The 14,319-nt window shown below is 42.7% G+C and overlaps 2 protein-coding genes across 2 annotated transcripts; one reads left to right on the top strand and one right to left on the bottom strand.

Moving 5' to 3' along the window:
• The first annotated feature begins 1,518 nt into the window (after window positions 1-1,518).
• LOC119358836 lies at window positions 1,519-3,908 on the top strand. Its single transcript, XM_037625243.1, has 2 exons — window positions 1,519-1,659; window positions 1,763-3,908. The coding sequence occupies exon 2, from the start codon at window positions 2,467-2,469 to the stop codon at window positions 3,766-3,768; it is 1,302 nt and encodes a 433-aa protein (XP_037481140.1). The 5' UTR covers window positions 1,519-1,659; window positions 1,763-2,466; the 3' UTR covers window positions 3,769-3,908.
• A 1,276-nt stretch (window positions 3,909-5,184) lies between these two features.
• Window positions 5,185-14,319, bottom strand: LOC119353086 (NAD-dependent protein deacetylase SRT1-like). The gene is made up of 16 exons (XM_037619666.1): window positions 14,220-14,319; window positions 13,355-13,979; window positions 12,775-12,925; window positions 11,813-11,842; window positions 11,633-11,725; window positions 11,174-11,293; window positions 10,659-10,759; window positions 10,432-10,540; window positions 9,879-9,958; window positions 8,348-8,426; window positions 7,540-7,593; window positions 7,370-7,463; window positions 6,911-6,990; window positions 6,665-6,732; window positions 6,438-6,540; window positions 5,185-5,795 (listed from the first exon to the last, which is right to left on the bottom strand). The coding sequence occupies exons 2-16, from the start codon at window positions 13,921-13,923 to the stop codon at window positions 5,493-5,495; spliced, it is 2,034 nt and encodes a 677-aa protein (XP_037475563.1). The 5' UTR covers window positions 13,924-13,979; window positions 14,220-14,319; the 3' UTR covers window positions 5,185-5,492.

The raw sequence follows: 14,319 nt of genomic DNA on the forward strand, positions 1-14,319 counted from the left end.
ACAGCTTTCCCAAAATGGCAAAATCTAAAGAGCTATACCTTTTGTTTTGGTCAAGGATAATCACAATGTCTTGGCAACCTTGTCATATATTTGATTCTGACCAGATATCTTTGCAACATACATATTTTCATGAACAGCATTGAACCCATCATCTGCATTTTTAAAACGGGTACCATAGTTGTTGACAATAAAGGTTTCAACTACTTGATGGCCGCTAGCTCCTCAACATCAGAAAACACCATCAAAAGGCATAATAATGTAGTAGATCCTATAGGAAGCATTCTGCTTTCTCAATCTTTTGATGGCGTCTTCTGTGATCTGGGTTATCTAACACACCAGAAAGGCCTCTCATACTTGTTTCGGGCTGAGGCTGGGCCAGGGGGTTGCGGATAAGTTGTTCATGTCCATCTCTACAAGCGGACGCTTGGTGAGACTCCTCGACCAACCGTGGACCTCATTAATTGGTTGTTGCAAGAGTACCAATGGTGTCAAATTTCTTCCCCTTCCTCTGGAGCAGCGGAAATTCAGCCACGACTTGTGATGAAGGATGGAAGACTTCTTGTGATGCGAGTCGAGATTGTCATTAGGTTGTAAATGGATCTATTGCAATACTTGTGTGAATCCATATTATAAAAGGAGATCGATTCTTCTGATAATAAGTCGACCAATTTATATGACTCATGCGCTTATGAGTTCCATCTGAAGATGCTCATCGACAAAGGATGAAGGTCTTCACCAAATGATCCTCATAACCTGTATACTCCTTTGGTCTCAAGGTACAATGCGTATAAGATTTTTCAAGTCAAAACTTCATAAATTTTGACCAAATTTCCAGAACAATCTTAGGAACATCTATAATACCAAGTCAATACCACGCCTCGCGCACTGATCATTTGCAACAATTCTGCACAGTCCGTCTCCACGAGCAGTGATCGGTTCGTCCAGTGAAGGGCCAACTGTAGTCCTTCCTTCATCGCAGCCATCTCAGCTTCGAGGGCATCACCACAATTGAACAGCGAACGCGTCGCAACAAAGATGACTGCACCCTCAGTATCATCCCGGCACCTGCCGTACCATCCGCCTTGACAAACACCCCATCAATGTTCAGTTTTGCATATTCTCTGTCAGGAGCTTCCCAATCCCAATACAGGTTAGGCCTTATTTGATGTGCGACAGGAGGTTTGTACCCAGAGATATCAAGTACTTGTTTACCTTTCACTGGATCTGCTTCTGAATGTTGCCTAATCATGCAAAGAAAAAAAATAGATAAAGGCCGGGGTAATGAAAACCGTTGCATATTTATGCTAGAAAAGACAGTCATGAGATAGATCTACTTTATTATGCAACAAAGAAGAAGAGGGCCTTTTTCTTTTTCTCTTTTCCTTTTCCTTTTCCTTTTTCTTTTTCTTTTTCCCTTTCCCTTTTTTTTTCATTTTCTTCTTTTTTCACGTGGATGATTGAGCATATGTGCTTATATACACTACACCATGTTATGTCGCATCATATGGTCAGGTTCCAGCAGCCGGTCAGCAGTAGATCTCATTTGTTGATCCCTACTCGATCGACCAATTTTGTTTGTCTTCTGCTAGCTACACCCTACAGCCGAGCTGGCAGATCGTCTCACTGATCGAAGATCAAGCCACCAGCTAACCACGGCAGGTAAATACAAGTTATATCGTCGCATTCTTATTAGCTTTGTTTAATTGTGACAAAGCTCTGGAAGTGTACTCAAAAGTCGTCGTCGTTGCATGTCCATTTCCAGCGGTGAAAACGATATGGCAGGAGGACTAGATCAGCTAGTGGCGCTCTGGAGAGAGTGGGGGATCCAAGTGCTGGTGCTGCTGAGTTTAGCACTCCAGGTAACTCTCCTCATCACGGCGGAGATCCGCCGTCGGAAAGACTCCGGCGTGCTAAGGGTCGTCGTGTGGTCGGCATATCTACTGGCTGACACAACGGCCATATACACTCTGGGCCATATGTCGGTGACCAGCAGGTCGCCGGAGCACCAGTTAGTGGCGTTCTGGGCTCCGTTCCTGCTATTGCACCTTGGTGGCCAGGACAACATCACCGCCTACTCCATCGAGGACAACCATCTGTGGCTGCGCCACCTGCAGAGTTTCGTTGTGCAGGTCGTCGCGGCCGCCTATGTCCTCTACGAGTCATCCATCTTCGTAGGCGGCCGCCGGACCATGCTCGGCCAGGCCACCATCCTCATGTTCGTGGTTGGTGTTGTCAAGTACGGGGAGAGAGTATGGGCACTCATGTCTGCCAGCAGTAGTGCCCTGTCTGGGAAGAACTACAACAGTTTTGGCAGGTTGCATTTTTGAATACCTCACTTATACCAGAACTTTGAGGGATGGACAATTTCTAGCTCATGACTTGTTGAACGTACCCAAGCATCTACTTAAGGGGCCGTTACCTCTTTTGGCATTTGACTCGAAACTAGGTTGTTTTAGCTGGGAGGACATGTACCATGTTGCTGAGATCCAACTCTCGCTGATGCACGGCATCTTCTACAGGAAGAATGAGTTGATCCACAATTGGTACGGGTATTGCATCCGTGTTGCCTTGCTGCCGGCCACTGTCACCGCATTGCTGCTGTTCCGTCGAGTAGGTGACAAAGATGGTTTCAGCAAAGTAGATCTCGTTGCCACTTATGTTTTGCTCTCTGGAGCCATCGTCCTGGAGATCACATCAGTGCTGAGGGCCATGTCCTCCACCTGGAGGTACCTGTGTTTCACCCGCATCCGCATTCTTCCTTGTTGTATGCCTCCTATTAGTCGTCCATTGTTATATCTTCTTGAACTTGTATTTCAATCTGGGGAGCTCGTCAGACGGGCAATACAGAAAGTAGGAATACTTAAGAGGTACTGGTCAGGCTCCATGGGGCAACACAACTTTATTTACATGTGCAGCCACTGTAAGGACAGCCGAGGCAGCAAAATCGCGAGATGGATAGGAAGAGAGGACTGGTGGAACACACTGGTTTACACGTCCTTGTCTGTCCCCGTCTCGCTAGATTTCAGCGAGCTGCTGAAGGAACAACTGTGGGCAAGTGTGGGCGTCGACAAAGAGAATCGAGACCACATCCAAAACTCAAGGGGCCGGGCGGCGCTGAAGAAGAGGGGGTTGCATGAGGAGCTGGCCTGGAGTGTGGACTCTGAGCTGGATGAGAGCATCCTGGTTTGGCACATCGCCACTGATGTCTACCTCAGCTGGTACGAGGCGGGACATAAACGCCTGCCACATCCTGCAAAGGTAACCCAGGAGCTCTCCAATTACATGATGTTTCTGCTCGCAGCACGTCCCTACATGCTGCCTCACAATGCTAGTCGCCAAAGGTATATTGAACTGTGCAACAAGGTGATCTATCATCTCCAATACAACTCGGCCGTGGATTTGATCAAGTTAATGCAGGGGCATGGAGATGCTCTCAATGCTGAACAAACTCAGCCTGCCGTTGTGGTGGAAAATCTAGTAGTCGATATGCCTGCTGCTACAACCAAAGAGAGTAGTGTAACATTTGACAGAGCATGTCAGCTTGGCTCGAAGCTGATTAGCAAAGGGCTGGAAACACCTGATGCCATGCTTGATCTGATCAGCCAAGTGTGGGTGGAGATGCTCTGCTACACAGGACACCGGTGCAGGCCAGATTCTCATGCCAGACAGCTGAGCAGTGGCGGCGAGATCACCACCGTCGTTGCCATTTTGATGGAATTCTTGAAATCTGATTTTTCTGAAGTTCAACAAAGAAGAGCGGGATGCTGAGTTGGGGAGCCCGTAACACTAACACTCTGAATGTTAATTCTATGTAGTAATGCTATCACACCACCATAGATAGCACCATGATTGGCAAAAGATAAGCCTTTGTTTTGTAAAGATATCTATGACAGGCAATCAATAATAATATCCATCGTCGGGCTTTGCTTTCCCCTTTCGTGCTTGGATTAACTCGGTCATCTCGATGCATGATCACCGGGTATTCTTGCTCCCCGTCCTCATAGATGGCGGCAGCTTGTATCTGAGTACGGCCACGTCGAAAGCAGCTAGCTCTACATATTTCTTTCTCTTTTCCCATATTCACTAATCTTAACCACTTGTGTGTGTATGCACCACACCACTCCGCGGTCTTGCTAGCAGTACTCACAAACTACAGAAAATAAGTCATACTCGAACAAGCAAACAGCTTAGGTTGGTATAGGGAAAGACGACAAATAATAATTGCTTCGTGGCAAAGGTTCACAGAAATTATTCATTCACATCGGAAAATTAGTAAACAAACCTCGGGGAATAGCCATTCCATATTTGAACAGGCGTCTGATCAGGCTCAAGCACCTAGCAAACATGCATTAGGTCACCTGAAAGAGAGCATTTATAATTCCCATCTTTGTGGTGTTGGTCATAGCAAGGGTAAATGTGAATGGAGCACAGCCTCCATGGTGGTCGAATTTGAAATGATCAAAACGTTTAAATTTTTTTTTTTGAAAGGATACAAGTGTGTAAATTTTCAGGACGAAATACGAGCTGGATCGCCGTGCCTCACGTATGGCTGGAGCTTGGAAGGATAACCATGCGTTTGGACGGTGGCAACCAGAAGTTGATACTATTATCTGCCTAAATAAGCATCTCAAATATGTGGAACTTCAAGGGTACCGTTATAAGTTTATGACACTAGGGAAGAAGAATTTGCAAGTTTTCTTATGGCTGGAGCAAAAGTCCTCAGGGCCATGCGAATGATGTAAGGTGGCAAAGCTTCGTCGAAAGCTCAACTTAGCTTTGAATGGAGGAGCGACATGGCTACTCTCCAACGAGAAGTTGACAGTTACAACGTGCGTGAAGTTTGCATTGTTTGATCTCGGGATTAGAACAACACAATCGAGTAAGCATCAACTACTTTGCTTCACGGGAGATGATAACCATTCCTTACCAATCCAGCTCGTTGTCAAAGCAATCTTCAAGTTGACTGAATCTTTCTCGGTCAGTGAAACTACGACACCGAAGTTCAAGAAACCACAACAGGCTTGTATAGAAGGCAATATGGAACTAAAAACACAGAACTACAGCGCCATGACAAGTTGGGCCTATAGGGGATAAACCCACAAGAATTCCACCAAGCACTGCAGAGGATGCAGCAGTGCTGACTAGTTAATGCCAAATGATCAAGTGATGTATGCTCACTGGGACTGTTCTGAAAATTCTGTTTTCATCCGGTACCATTAACCTGACCTCCAGTTCCACTTGGATATCAATGATATCAGCATTTCACAAGTTTCTCGACTTCCTTTACAGGAAAAGACAAGAAAAAGATTCAACCAAGACTCAACCAGTTTACATTTTTGGTCGCATCGCTATCAACGAAAAGATGTTCCACCTTCCCTTCACCCATTCATCTAACTCTCTGCACCACTCTTGCTATTGTAAACTTCTCACACATGTACCAAGTCATATAACTACTCCAAACAAAAGTATCAGAAAACTTGACGCAGCCGGTCCTAGCACTTTAGCTTCTTTGTCGAGGCGGAGTAGCCACTAGCACCTTCCACGAGCCGTTTTGCAAGGTTGCTGCTGGTACTGCTGCCGCTGTTCATCCAACTACCCTTAGGATCAGCCACCTTGAGATCTGCAGCGTCGTACCTGATAATGTTGGTCACAAACGCGTATATAGATGTCTCGGCTCTTGGCAGACTCTCCCTTTCAAGAATCGATTGCTGCCCGGCACGAGACTGGCGCTCTGCAGTGCACTTCAACTCCTGCAGGACTAGGCTTCTATCCCTAACAAAACTCTCCTTTTGCTTCTGCACGGATGCCATTGGAATTTTATGGTAAGCAAAATGGTAGATCCACTCACAAGTTCACAGGGCATTATGCAAAATAACCACTCTAAAAATTAATAATATGCAGAGAGGTACCAAGTATCGAGAAAATTAGGTTCATTTGATCATTTCACACACCAAAGAAAATGGACGAAGAGGGTATTTCGACAAATTTAGCTCTCTGGAGTAGCTATGATCAGTCATGTACAATTGCGATGGTATTTCTTAAATTACACCTCTTTACAATAGCACCAGCTGGTTTCCGCCAGTTACTGATCCTCCGGATCTGAGCAAGATGCAGTACAAAAGGAATGGGGGCAAACTCTTGTGGATTGCATGGAATATTGATGCTAATATGGAGATTGGAGAAATAAGAGTTTTCAATTTCCCTGTTTCCCTAAACACATGTCCACAAGTAAGTGAGGGATAGGATGGCTGTCCATAAGGACGGCAGGGTTTTGATAACCCATGTTGCATCAGAAGTTCAGAACACGCAAAAAACAAAGGCACTATCACATTAACTGCCTAACACCTCCTGCTCCTAGTTCGTTGCTAAAGTTTTAAACTACACAATCAACTTTGGGCAGCAAAGTTAGAAGATAAAGGTTTATAGCAACTGCTAACCTGGAAATTAACATGGCATTCAATTGACGAGCTTGAGCAGCCACAATCATCACTGAAGTTCAATGTCAGCAACATGGAAAATATGCTAGTCATTGATGTTTCCCTACAGAAGTAGGCAATTTCCTGATGTGAAACATAGCACATAATATTTGAAAATTGAAACATTTCTTTCTCTGCGTGATCAGTTGGCACATATTGGCCGGGGGACTTTGCAATCTCCAATATACCTCTGCAAAGAAAACGGTTGCTCCATAAGCACTACAGGCTTCATGTCAGATCTGTCTGGAAAGGAAACCTGTTGATGAATAAGATTTTTTTTTTAGCATATATCAGTAACAGAAGTATGAAAACTAGATTTTCATCAACCTGTTGATGTAATACTAATATTATCTCCTTAGTCCTTACAGGAGCATTTAATGGCATAAAATAAGCATACTAGTACACAACAGTGTGGACATATTATTTTGAATAACCTCGATTGACCGAAGAAATGACAATGGTGCTCGCATGCCATGAACGCTAGTTACTCGCAGAGTCCATCTTACACATTTCTCTGAATAGAAGAAAGAGATAATGCAGTATGAGAGGCGGGTGCTTAAACCCATTTTCATACAAAGCCAGTTAAAGCATTTAGCTGTCCAATGATAGTTGCACACAAGGAACTTAATGAGAAATCAAAATTCATTTCCAATTTGTGAAGGACACCATACAGAAATTTATATACCACACTTCGTAGTTTCACTGTTTATATGGTGACCATAAGGTTTGCAAAGAATTTTATCATCTTCAGCTGCTCAAAATCTTGTTAATGAGGCAGTTTTGATGATGCCAACATTCAGTTTTGTCACTAACCTTGACTGGTTTATGTATCTACTAGAATTTGACAGAGCTAGGTAAGGATGAAGATTTAAGAAATGGTGAGACAACCCTACTTTTCACTGTGTGCCGAAGAAGAAGTTGAATGAAGTCAGTACGTATATATGGAGGAATGCGCAAACTCAGAATGCACATCACTCCAGCAATGACCTGTGTTGACGTGGTTAAATTACAATAGCAAGGAGACATATAATAGCAACAAAGGAAACTGAACAGAAACAGCCACCTTATCCACAAGCCCATGGATGACAAGGCTTGCCTTTTTATCTTTCGGAGTTGCCTGAAAGAGAAGATTTTGTAAAGCAATCAGAATGCTACTTATTGTGGGTTTATCAAATGCCATTAGAAAGTTGCAGTATTTTGGATTTACTATCCCATATTGCGCTGGTGTTCTTTAAATGCTTAAGCAAACAGTGTTTCAATCATTATATTCCATTCTAGAGCATTATTTATTAAACTTTAAATGAGGTAAATATCCTTTGTTCAAATTTAAATATTTAATCGGCATATTGCACCTGTTAAGGCTGCGAAACCAGTTCCTAGGAGATCATAAACATGGAAAATCATCTCCTTCAATTCACACCTTTGAACTGAATCAGGAATCCAAGTTCTAAATGCCATGTCTCAAAAATAAGTTCCAGAGTCAAACTTGAATTCAAAACCTCAATTTTTGAATTGTTCAGATTTTATATTTGAGTGACTTAAATCACAAAGTTTAGTAAGGCCTAATGAAACAGCCAAATAAACAACACTTAAAATTTCTAAAAATGGTCTGACGGCGTCTCAGTCATTCAGAGGTAAACAGTATATGGTGGCATATAAGAGTTGAAACATAGTTTGGTGCTACTTAAAAAATTCCCAACTTCAAAAAGTGCAGACGTAGCATTAATATTTTTGACTGATTTGCAACAAAATTTGCCTATATCATAAGTACAATATGCATATAAAACAGAGATAAGCATGCAAGTTAGTGCTTCTCTTTGGTCCATACTTAAAAGAAAAACAACAATATGCTTGTATTTAGTTGTGTGCACCTGAAGATTAACAATAGCAACCTTTCCCCCATTCTTGATTGACAACAGAGGCATATTACATGCAGGAGTAATCTGCAAGCTGCACATTACTGGATATCAGAAAAGAAATAAGAACAGAATCATGGTTCGTTATTATCATAAAATATGTTCAACCTGCTACCTGCGAATTAACAATGAACAAACAGAAAGCAACAATGGTCAGACTGATCAAATGAGAGGGAGATAGGACACAATGCCTCTCACTGGATCATAGGCAAAAACAACCAAGTATATAGCAATAGCAGTAGCACAGTCCATGCACAGAAAGGGGGGAGATAGAGGATCTCAAATTCTTGACTACTATATATGCTAAATATGCACTGCACTGCAACATGGCAGTGCATGAAGAATGTTGAGACTCAACCATGCATCTATCTTTTGATGCATCAAAAGTGACTGGAAAATATTAGTCATACAATCGTTTCATCCAGATCAAAGCTCCATTCTTTAAAGGAGCAAGGACTAGATCGCTCGCTGAAGTAGAACTAGGGATGCACAGACTGGTATCGGTTGATCTCATGCAGCAGCTTAGGTCACTGACCATTATATCTAAATCTAGGATGTCTTTTTGTTGCAGCTTCAACATACAACGGCCTGATTAAAAGCTTTCCATTCTTGAAAGGTTTGTGTATTTCATTCTGGTTGTTGCCCATCTTGGTCTTGTAAATAACTTTCCTTACCTATCTATGCATCAAGACACAAAGCTTTTTGCGCTTTCTCAAGAGAGAAAAAAACATGTATCGCTGACAAGCATTTTTGACACAGTTGGGACAGGCTACAACCATGCCCACTGAATTACTGTTTTTCTCACTTCCCATCTTTCTCGGCTCCAGACACTTTGGTGATGGTGGTTGGGGGTGCTTATTTAGCCGTGCCAAATGACTGGATCATCTTTGCAACTTAGGTGAAGGATGGTGCGTGTTGTACATGTGATCGTTTGCTAAAGCCAATAGTCTTGCACCATCCTCGGGATCAATCCTAGCGCCAGATTTCCACGAAAGGATGATCTACACAAAACCACTGTTCCAAGCACTTCGGCAAAGAAACAGGGATCGTAAGTTCTAACACTATGACATAGTACTAAACTTGCAGTTTCTGGCATGTTTAATCATACATGCATATAACTAATGGTGCATTTAAATTTTGAAGCATCTACAGACTTTTGTACAGCTATTAATCGAGCAATTGATTTTTCCCATATTAAACATGAGAATCATGCTTACTAAAAACTGTTTGTTGGTGTATTGCAAACAGTTTGAAGCAAATGGCACCTGGAGAGTTTCCCAAACTAAAAAAAGAGAAGTACTAACTACAGTAAGTATGCACCCCTCGTTATTTGCCTCCATGGTATATATAATAATGTGGCAAAGAGTTAGGAGGATTTATCATTAAACTAGTAACATTTGTTGGCAAGTGACAGTGTTTGTAACCATAATGAAGAAGGAAACTGAAGAGAAAACTGCATCTATTGTGTGAGGGTAGCATGACAAACCTAGTTCCTAGACATAGGACAAGATCAGCTGTTCGACACTGCTCCTCGGCAGAATTCATCTCCTCAGGGGGTAACGCATCCTGGAAATCAGTGGAATTATTAATGAACTGAGACAACTTCAAAGAAGATGCACAACAGTTCATGTCTCTCTCTTTTCATTGTTAAAACATTTTGCCTGGAGAGCATGACATAAGTACCTTTCCACTATTAAACATTTTATTTTGAGAACACAACACCTAAACAAATATTTCTAGCAACATATTATAATAATCAAGTAAATTCACCAAGTATCATCCTAGTTGTGAATCTCGAAGGTAATTTTGAGGTAATACTTTCTTTAGTGATTGATTTCAAAATGGGATATTTGTGGGCACTGAGGCAATTATAACCATATTAGAATAGAGACACACAAATCTTGTAGCAGAGATTAAGCAAGTGCAACACTAAAATAGTAATATCATGTATTGTCTAACAGAATTTTTCGTTCACAAATAAGCATTTTCTTGATAAAACACGCCGAGATGAAAAAAACATTGTAGCTCTTAGTGTGTACCTCCCAATCAAGAACTGTATCTTTTAATCTAGCTCCACAGTTCTTGTCTGTACAACGCCTTGGAGTATCCTTCAGTCCTATTGTCTCTATTTCAAAATCACGAAGGTACCTTCATACAGAGGAGGGATTCAGGAAGAGCTATCTGAATAAACCAACAGAAGAAAAAGGAACTATTTGTGGTGTTCCCCTAAGAAAGTATAATAAAAGTAGGGTAAGATAAAGCGTACTCCGTTTTACAGCATGGGCAGACCTCCTTGAAAGAATTTCCATGCAATTCAGCCAGCTTCTCCCTTGGGAAGCCAGAACGCAAATGTAGGCTGTCAACATTCTGGCAAACACAACCTCCACAAGCTCAAATTACATGGATAGCATAAATACGATTGCGGTAAATGAAGCAATTTGTTTACGACAAAAAGAATATTGTAACAGAGGACATACTTAGCAGCAAAATCTGTGAAACACAAAACATGAGCTAAAATATTCAAACTGGTATATTATAAGTCTACTTTTAGTACTAATAAATATCTGCAGCTCATATAACTAATTTTGCAACAGAGCAAACGTTTCCTAAGAGTTGACCTTATAATAGTTAACTGGAGCAAAGTTCCCTAAAGTTAAACTTGTACAAGTGACTCGGAGCAAATAAATCCTTAAAAATTAACCTTATAATAGCAAGTCATTGGTAGTGGAGACAGACACCAATAAAAAGCCCATATACAGTACATTCAGTTGAATTATGCACCTGGCTTATGACAAACTTTAGGAGACCTGCTCTTTCCAATTCAACTAATGCCATATGAGTCAAGGTTGGAGCAGCTCGGTGAAATGGGAGTGAAGCATCAGGAACACCTTTTCCTGCACGCTACAAAACAAATGTGACATATATACAACTGATTATTTATTCAAACAATGGTTTATCATGAAATCTAGCACCTGGCTTATGATAATAACTACTACATGAATAAGTATGGTTCGCTAACATGGTAAAACTGCATAACTACATAAAGCTTTTGGGGGTACCTAAGTTGGATAACAATAAGGAAACTAACTGATCTACAAATCATGCATTAAAACATGAAATAGACTGCACTCAAGTCAAATAAATATATCACGTTTGCAGTCAAGCATCGAAATATAATCTAAAGAGAAATAGATTCAAGCATGGAAGGGAACCATAATAATAAGAAGCAACAGAGCCTACCTGCAGAGTCCACACACCCTTTGGGCCTCGGAAATCAGGTATGCCTGATGAAGTTGATATTCCTGCTCCGGTAAACACCACTAGATGCTTACTCTGAAACAATAAGGGCTAGTTCACTGATAATGCTACATATAAAACACGACTAGAAATTTAATTGGCATCCATTGATGGCAACCCAACCTTTTGCACCATAACTGCAAGCTCTTCTATCTGCACCATAATCCAGCAAAATGAACATTTAAACAAATGTTTTCCTCAGAAAAGAATGTTAAGTAGTAAGATAATAACTACATGTCATAACACGGAATTTTACAAGTGAATAGGACAAAATCACCACCCACCCGCCACCAAAAAAATACATTTGCCACAATTGTTGACAATAATGGTTTCAATCTGGGGGTTTCTCCTCAACATCAGAAAACGCCCTTGTAAAAATAACAATGAGATCTGAAGTTAGCTTTCCCTGTTCTCTAAACACTTTATGCCCTTCAGTACCTAGTAACTAGACTCCTAGATTAGACTACAAACAATTCCTCAGCATGAAGGAATAGTATTATGCACTACAGACCATACTGAAAGGTGTGCAGGGGGCATGTTCTGCCTGAAATTATCACACGAGGTTAGAAACCCCGCAACCAACGAAATTGTAGGCATGTTCTGCCTGAAATTATCACACGAGGTTAGAAACCCCGCAACCAACGAAATTGTAGGCCCGACAAGTTTCACACAGCCTCAATATCTATTTCCTTCATTTATTCAACTATAAAACCAATATAATGGTAATGCGATATAATTTTGCAATGCAGTAGCTACTCAGTTCCCCAAAACACTGGTTCTTTCATGAAATAATTGTTTTCAAATTTGATAATCTTTTATAGAACTTACTAACCACAACTTCTCCAACACTATTAATTTATAGCAGTGGCACACATGGGTCTTGATTGCACAAACCACAAAAAAGAACGCTGCAGTAAAAAATAATTCTCTCTTTATTCTTAGCCAATCATAACTAATCACACCCAAAAAAAGGCAAGAAATAATTAGCCTAACAAAAGGGAAGCATAAATCCATAAACAAGAGGTCACTTACAGCCTGAGCAAACAAAATGAAAAAAGGGTTTGGAAGTAGGCAAAATGATCAACCTTCCCTTGGAGGAGTTTGGGGGAGTCGAACTTCTCAGGCATGCCCACAGTGCCCACATCCTCTCGGTAAGACAGCTTCTCTGCATAGCCTAGCGACATCTCTCTGCTCTTCTTGAGGTTCTCCAAACCCGTTGCTGTCTTCCTGTTCGATCTAAAAGAAGCAAAATGACTGTTCATTGTAGTAATTATTCTGTGGACAACAGTATTTGATAGGGGAATTTGATCGTGTATCACTTTCTACTTTGGCACTTGATCATATCCTTGTACATTGTTTTAGTAAAGTATACAACCTCCGTTCAGAAATATAAGATATCTTGGATATTGCAGTATCGACTAGAAACAGACTGAAATGAACGAATAAACATACTAAAACATGTTATATACATCCAATTCGGAAAAAAGTTCGAACATCTTATACTTGTGAACAGAGGGAGTAGCACTTACCACTTGGCTAAAACCACATTTGCACGCTTAAGCAGTTTTTAAGTACAATGACTAACTAGTCACAAAAGTGAAAATATCACCTTGCCCTTATGGCAATTCATCAAACTGGGCAACTTAGAGCAGAAACATGACTCACCCCTCACCCCGCCCGAGCTGAGCAGGGCCCATCTCCTCCAACACGGCGACAGCCGCCCGCCTTCGCGCCTCCCCTGCCACGGCCGCATTCCGCCTCGCCGCCATTGTGCCTCTCCTTACTCCGTCGCATTCCATCCCACCGCCGCCACTCTCCCACACGCAGTCAGGCACGTAGAGGTCAGTATCGTCGAGGTCCTCCACCTCCCCCTCATTCGCCTCCTCGACACGCGACTCATCCCGACGTACCGAGCCCCCAAGCAGGCGCGCCACCTCCTTGGCACTGTCCAGCGGTCGGCGGCGCGAGTCCAAGGCCGCCTTGTACTTCTTCCGCAGTATGGTGGCCTCCAACTTGGACTTGGCCTCAGCGACCTCGCGCTCCTGCGCTCTCGCAGCGTCTAGGTCAGCGAGCACGGCCTTTAGCGCAGCCTTGTCCTTGGCGAGCTTGCGGTCCCGCGCATCAAGGACGCGCGCGACCGCCTCAAAGTCGGCCCTGTGGCAGGAGTTGGCGAGGTGGGCCACGAGCTCCCTGCCAGAGAGGAGAGCAAGCTCGTCCTGGGAGACGGAGGCCATCCTGTCCTGCGGCAAGACGGTGGTATGCGGCTGCAGGAGCTTGGCGGAAACAGGCCCTAACAAGTAGGGGGATTGGGTCAAGCAATTGTTCCCCCAAAAATTTCATCTTTGCACAGGCGGGGTGATCCATTCCCCCGACCGGCAAGTTCCTGACACTACATCAACGCCTCCTGTATAATTCCCCCCCTAATGTCGAAACCCTAACACAGTCCATCGATTTCTGCTTGGCGGGAGCGGGGAAAAGGAACGCGACGAGCAAAATGCTTTGGAATCAAGCGTTCGCGGAGCGTGCTTACCGGCGAGACAGGCGAATCAAGTGCAGATCTCCAGTCCAGTCTGCCCCGGCAGCGGAGGAGGCGGTATGGGAGCAGCGAGCGGCCGGGAGAGAGGAGGGAG

This window comes from Triticum dicoccoides, chromosome 2A (assembly GCF_002162155.2).
Source record: "Triticum dicoccoides isolate Atlit2015 ecotype Zavitan chromosome 2A, WEW_v2.0, whole genome shotgun sequence".
Classification (NCBI taxonomy): Eukaryota; Viridiplantae; Streptophyta; class Magnoliopsida; order Poales; family Poaceae; genus Triticum; species Triticum dicoccoides.

Bases quoted from the DNA above. Each gene is read 5' to 3' on its own strand.
- LOC119358836 (XM_037625243.1), top strand. From the start codon at position 2,467: ATGTACCATGTTGCTGAGATCCAACTCTCGCTGATGCACGGCATCTTC.
- LOC119353086 (XM_037619666.1), bottom strand. From the start codon at position 13,923: ATGGCCTCCGTCTCCCAGGACGAGCTTGCTCTCCTCTCTGGCAGGGAG. The intron at 6,991-7,369 runs GTAGGGTTGTCT...TCTTCTATTCAG, and splicing joins TCTTCGGCACACAGTGAAAA to AGAAATGTGTAAGATGGACT. The intron at 6,541-6,664 runs GTATATTGGAGA...CTACTTCTGTAG, and splicing joins CAACCGTTTTCTTTGCAGAG to GGAAACATCAATGACTAGCA.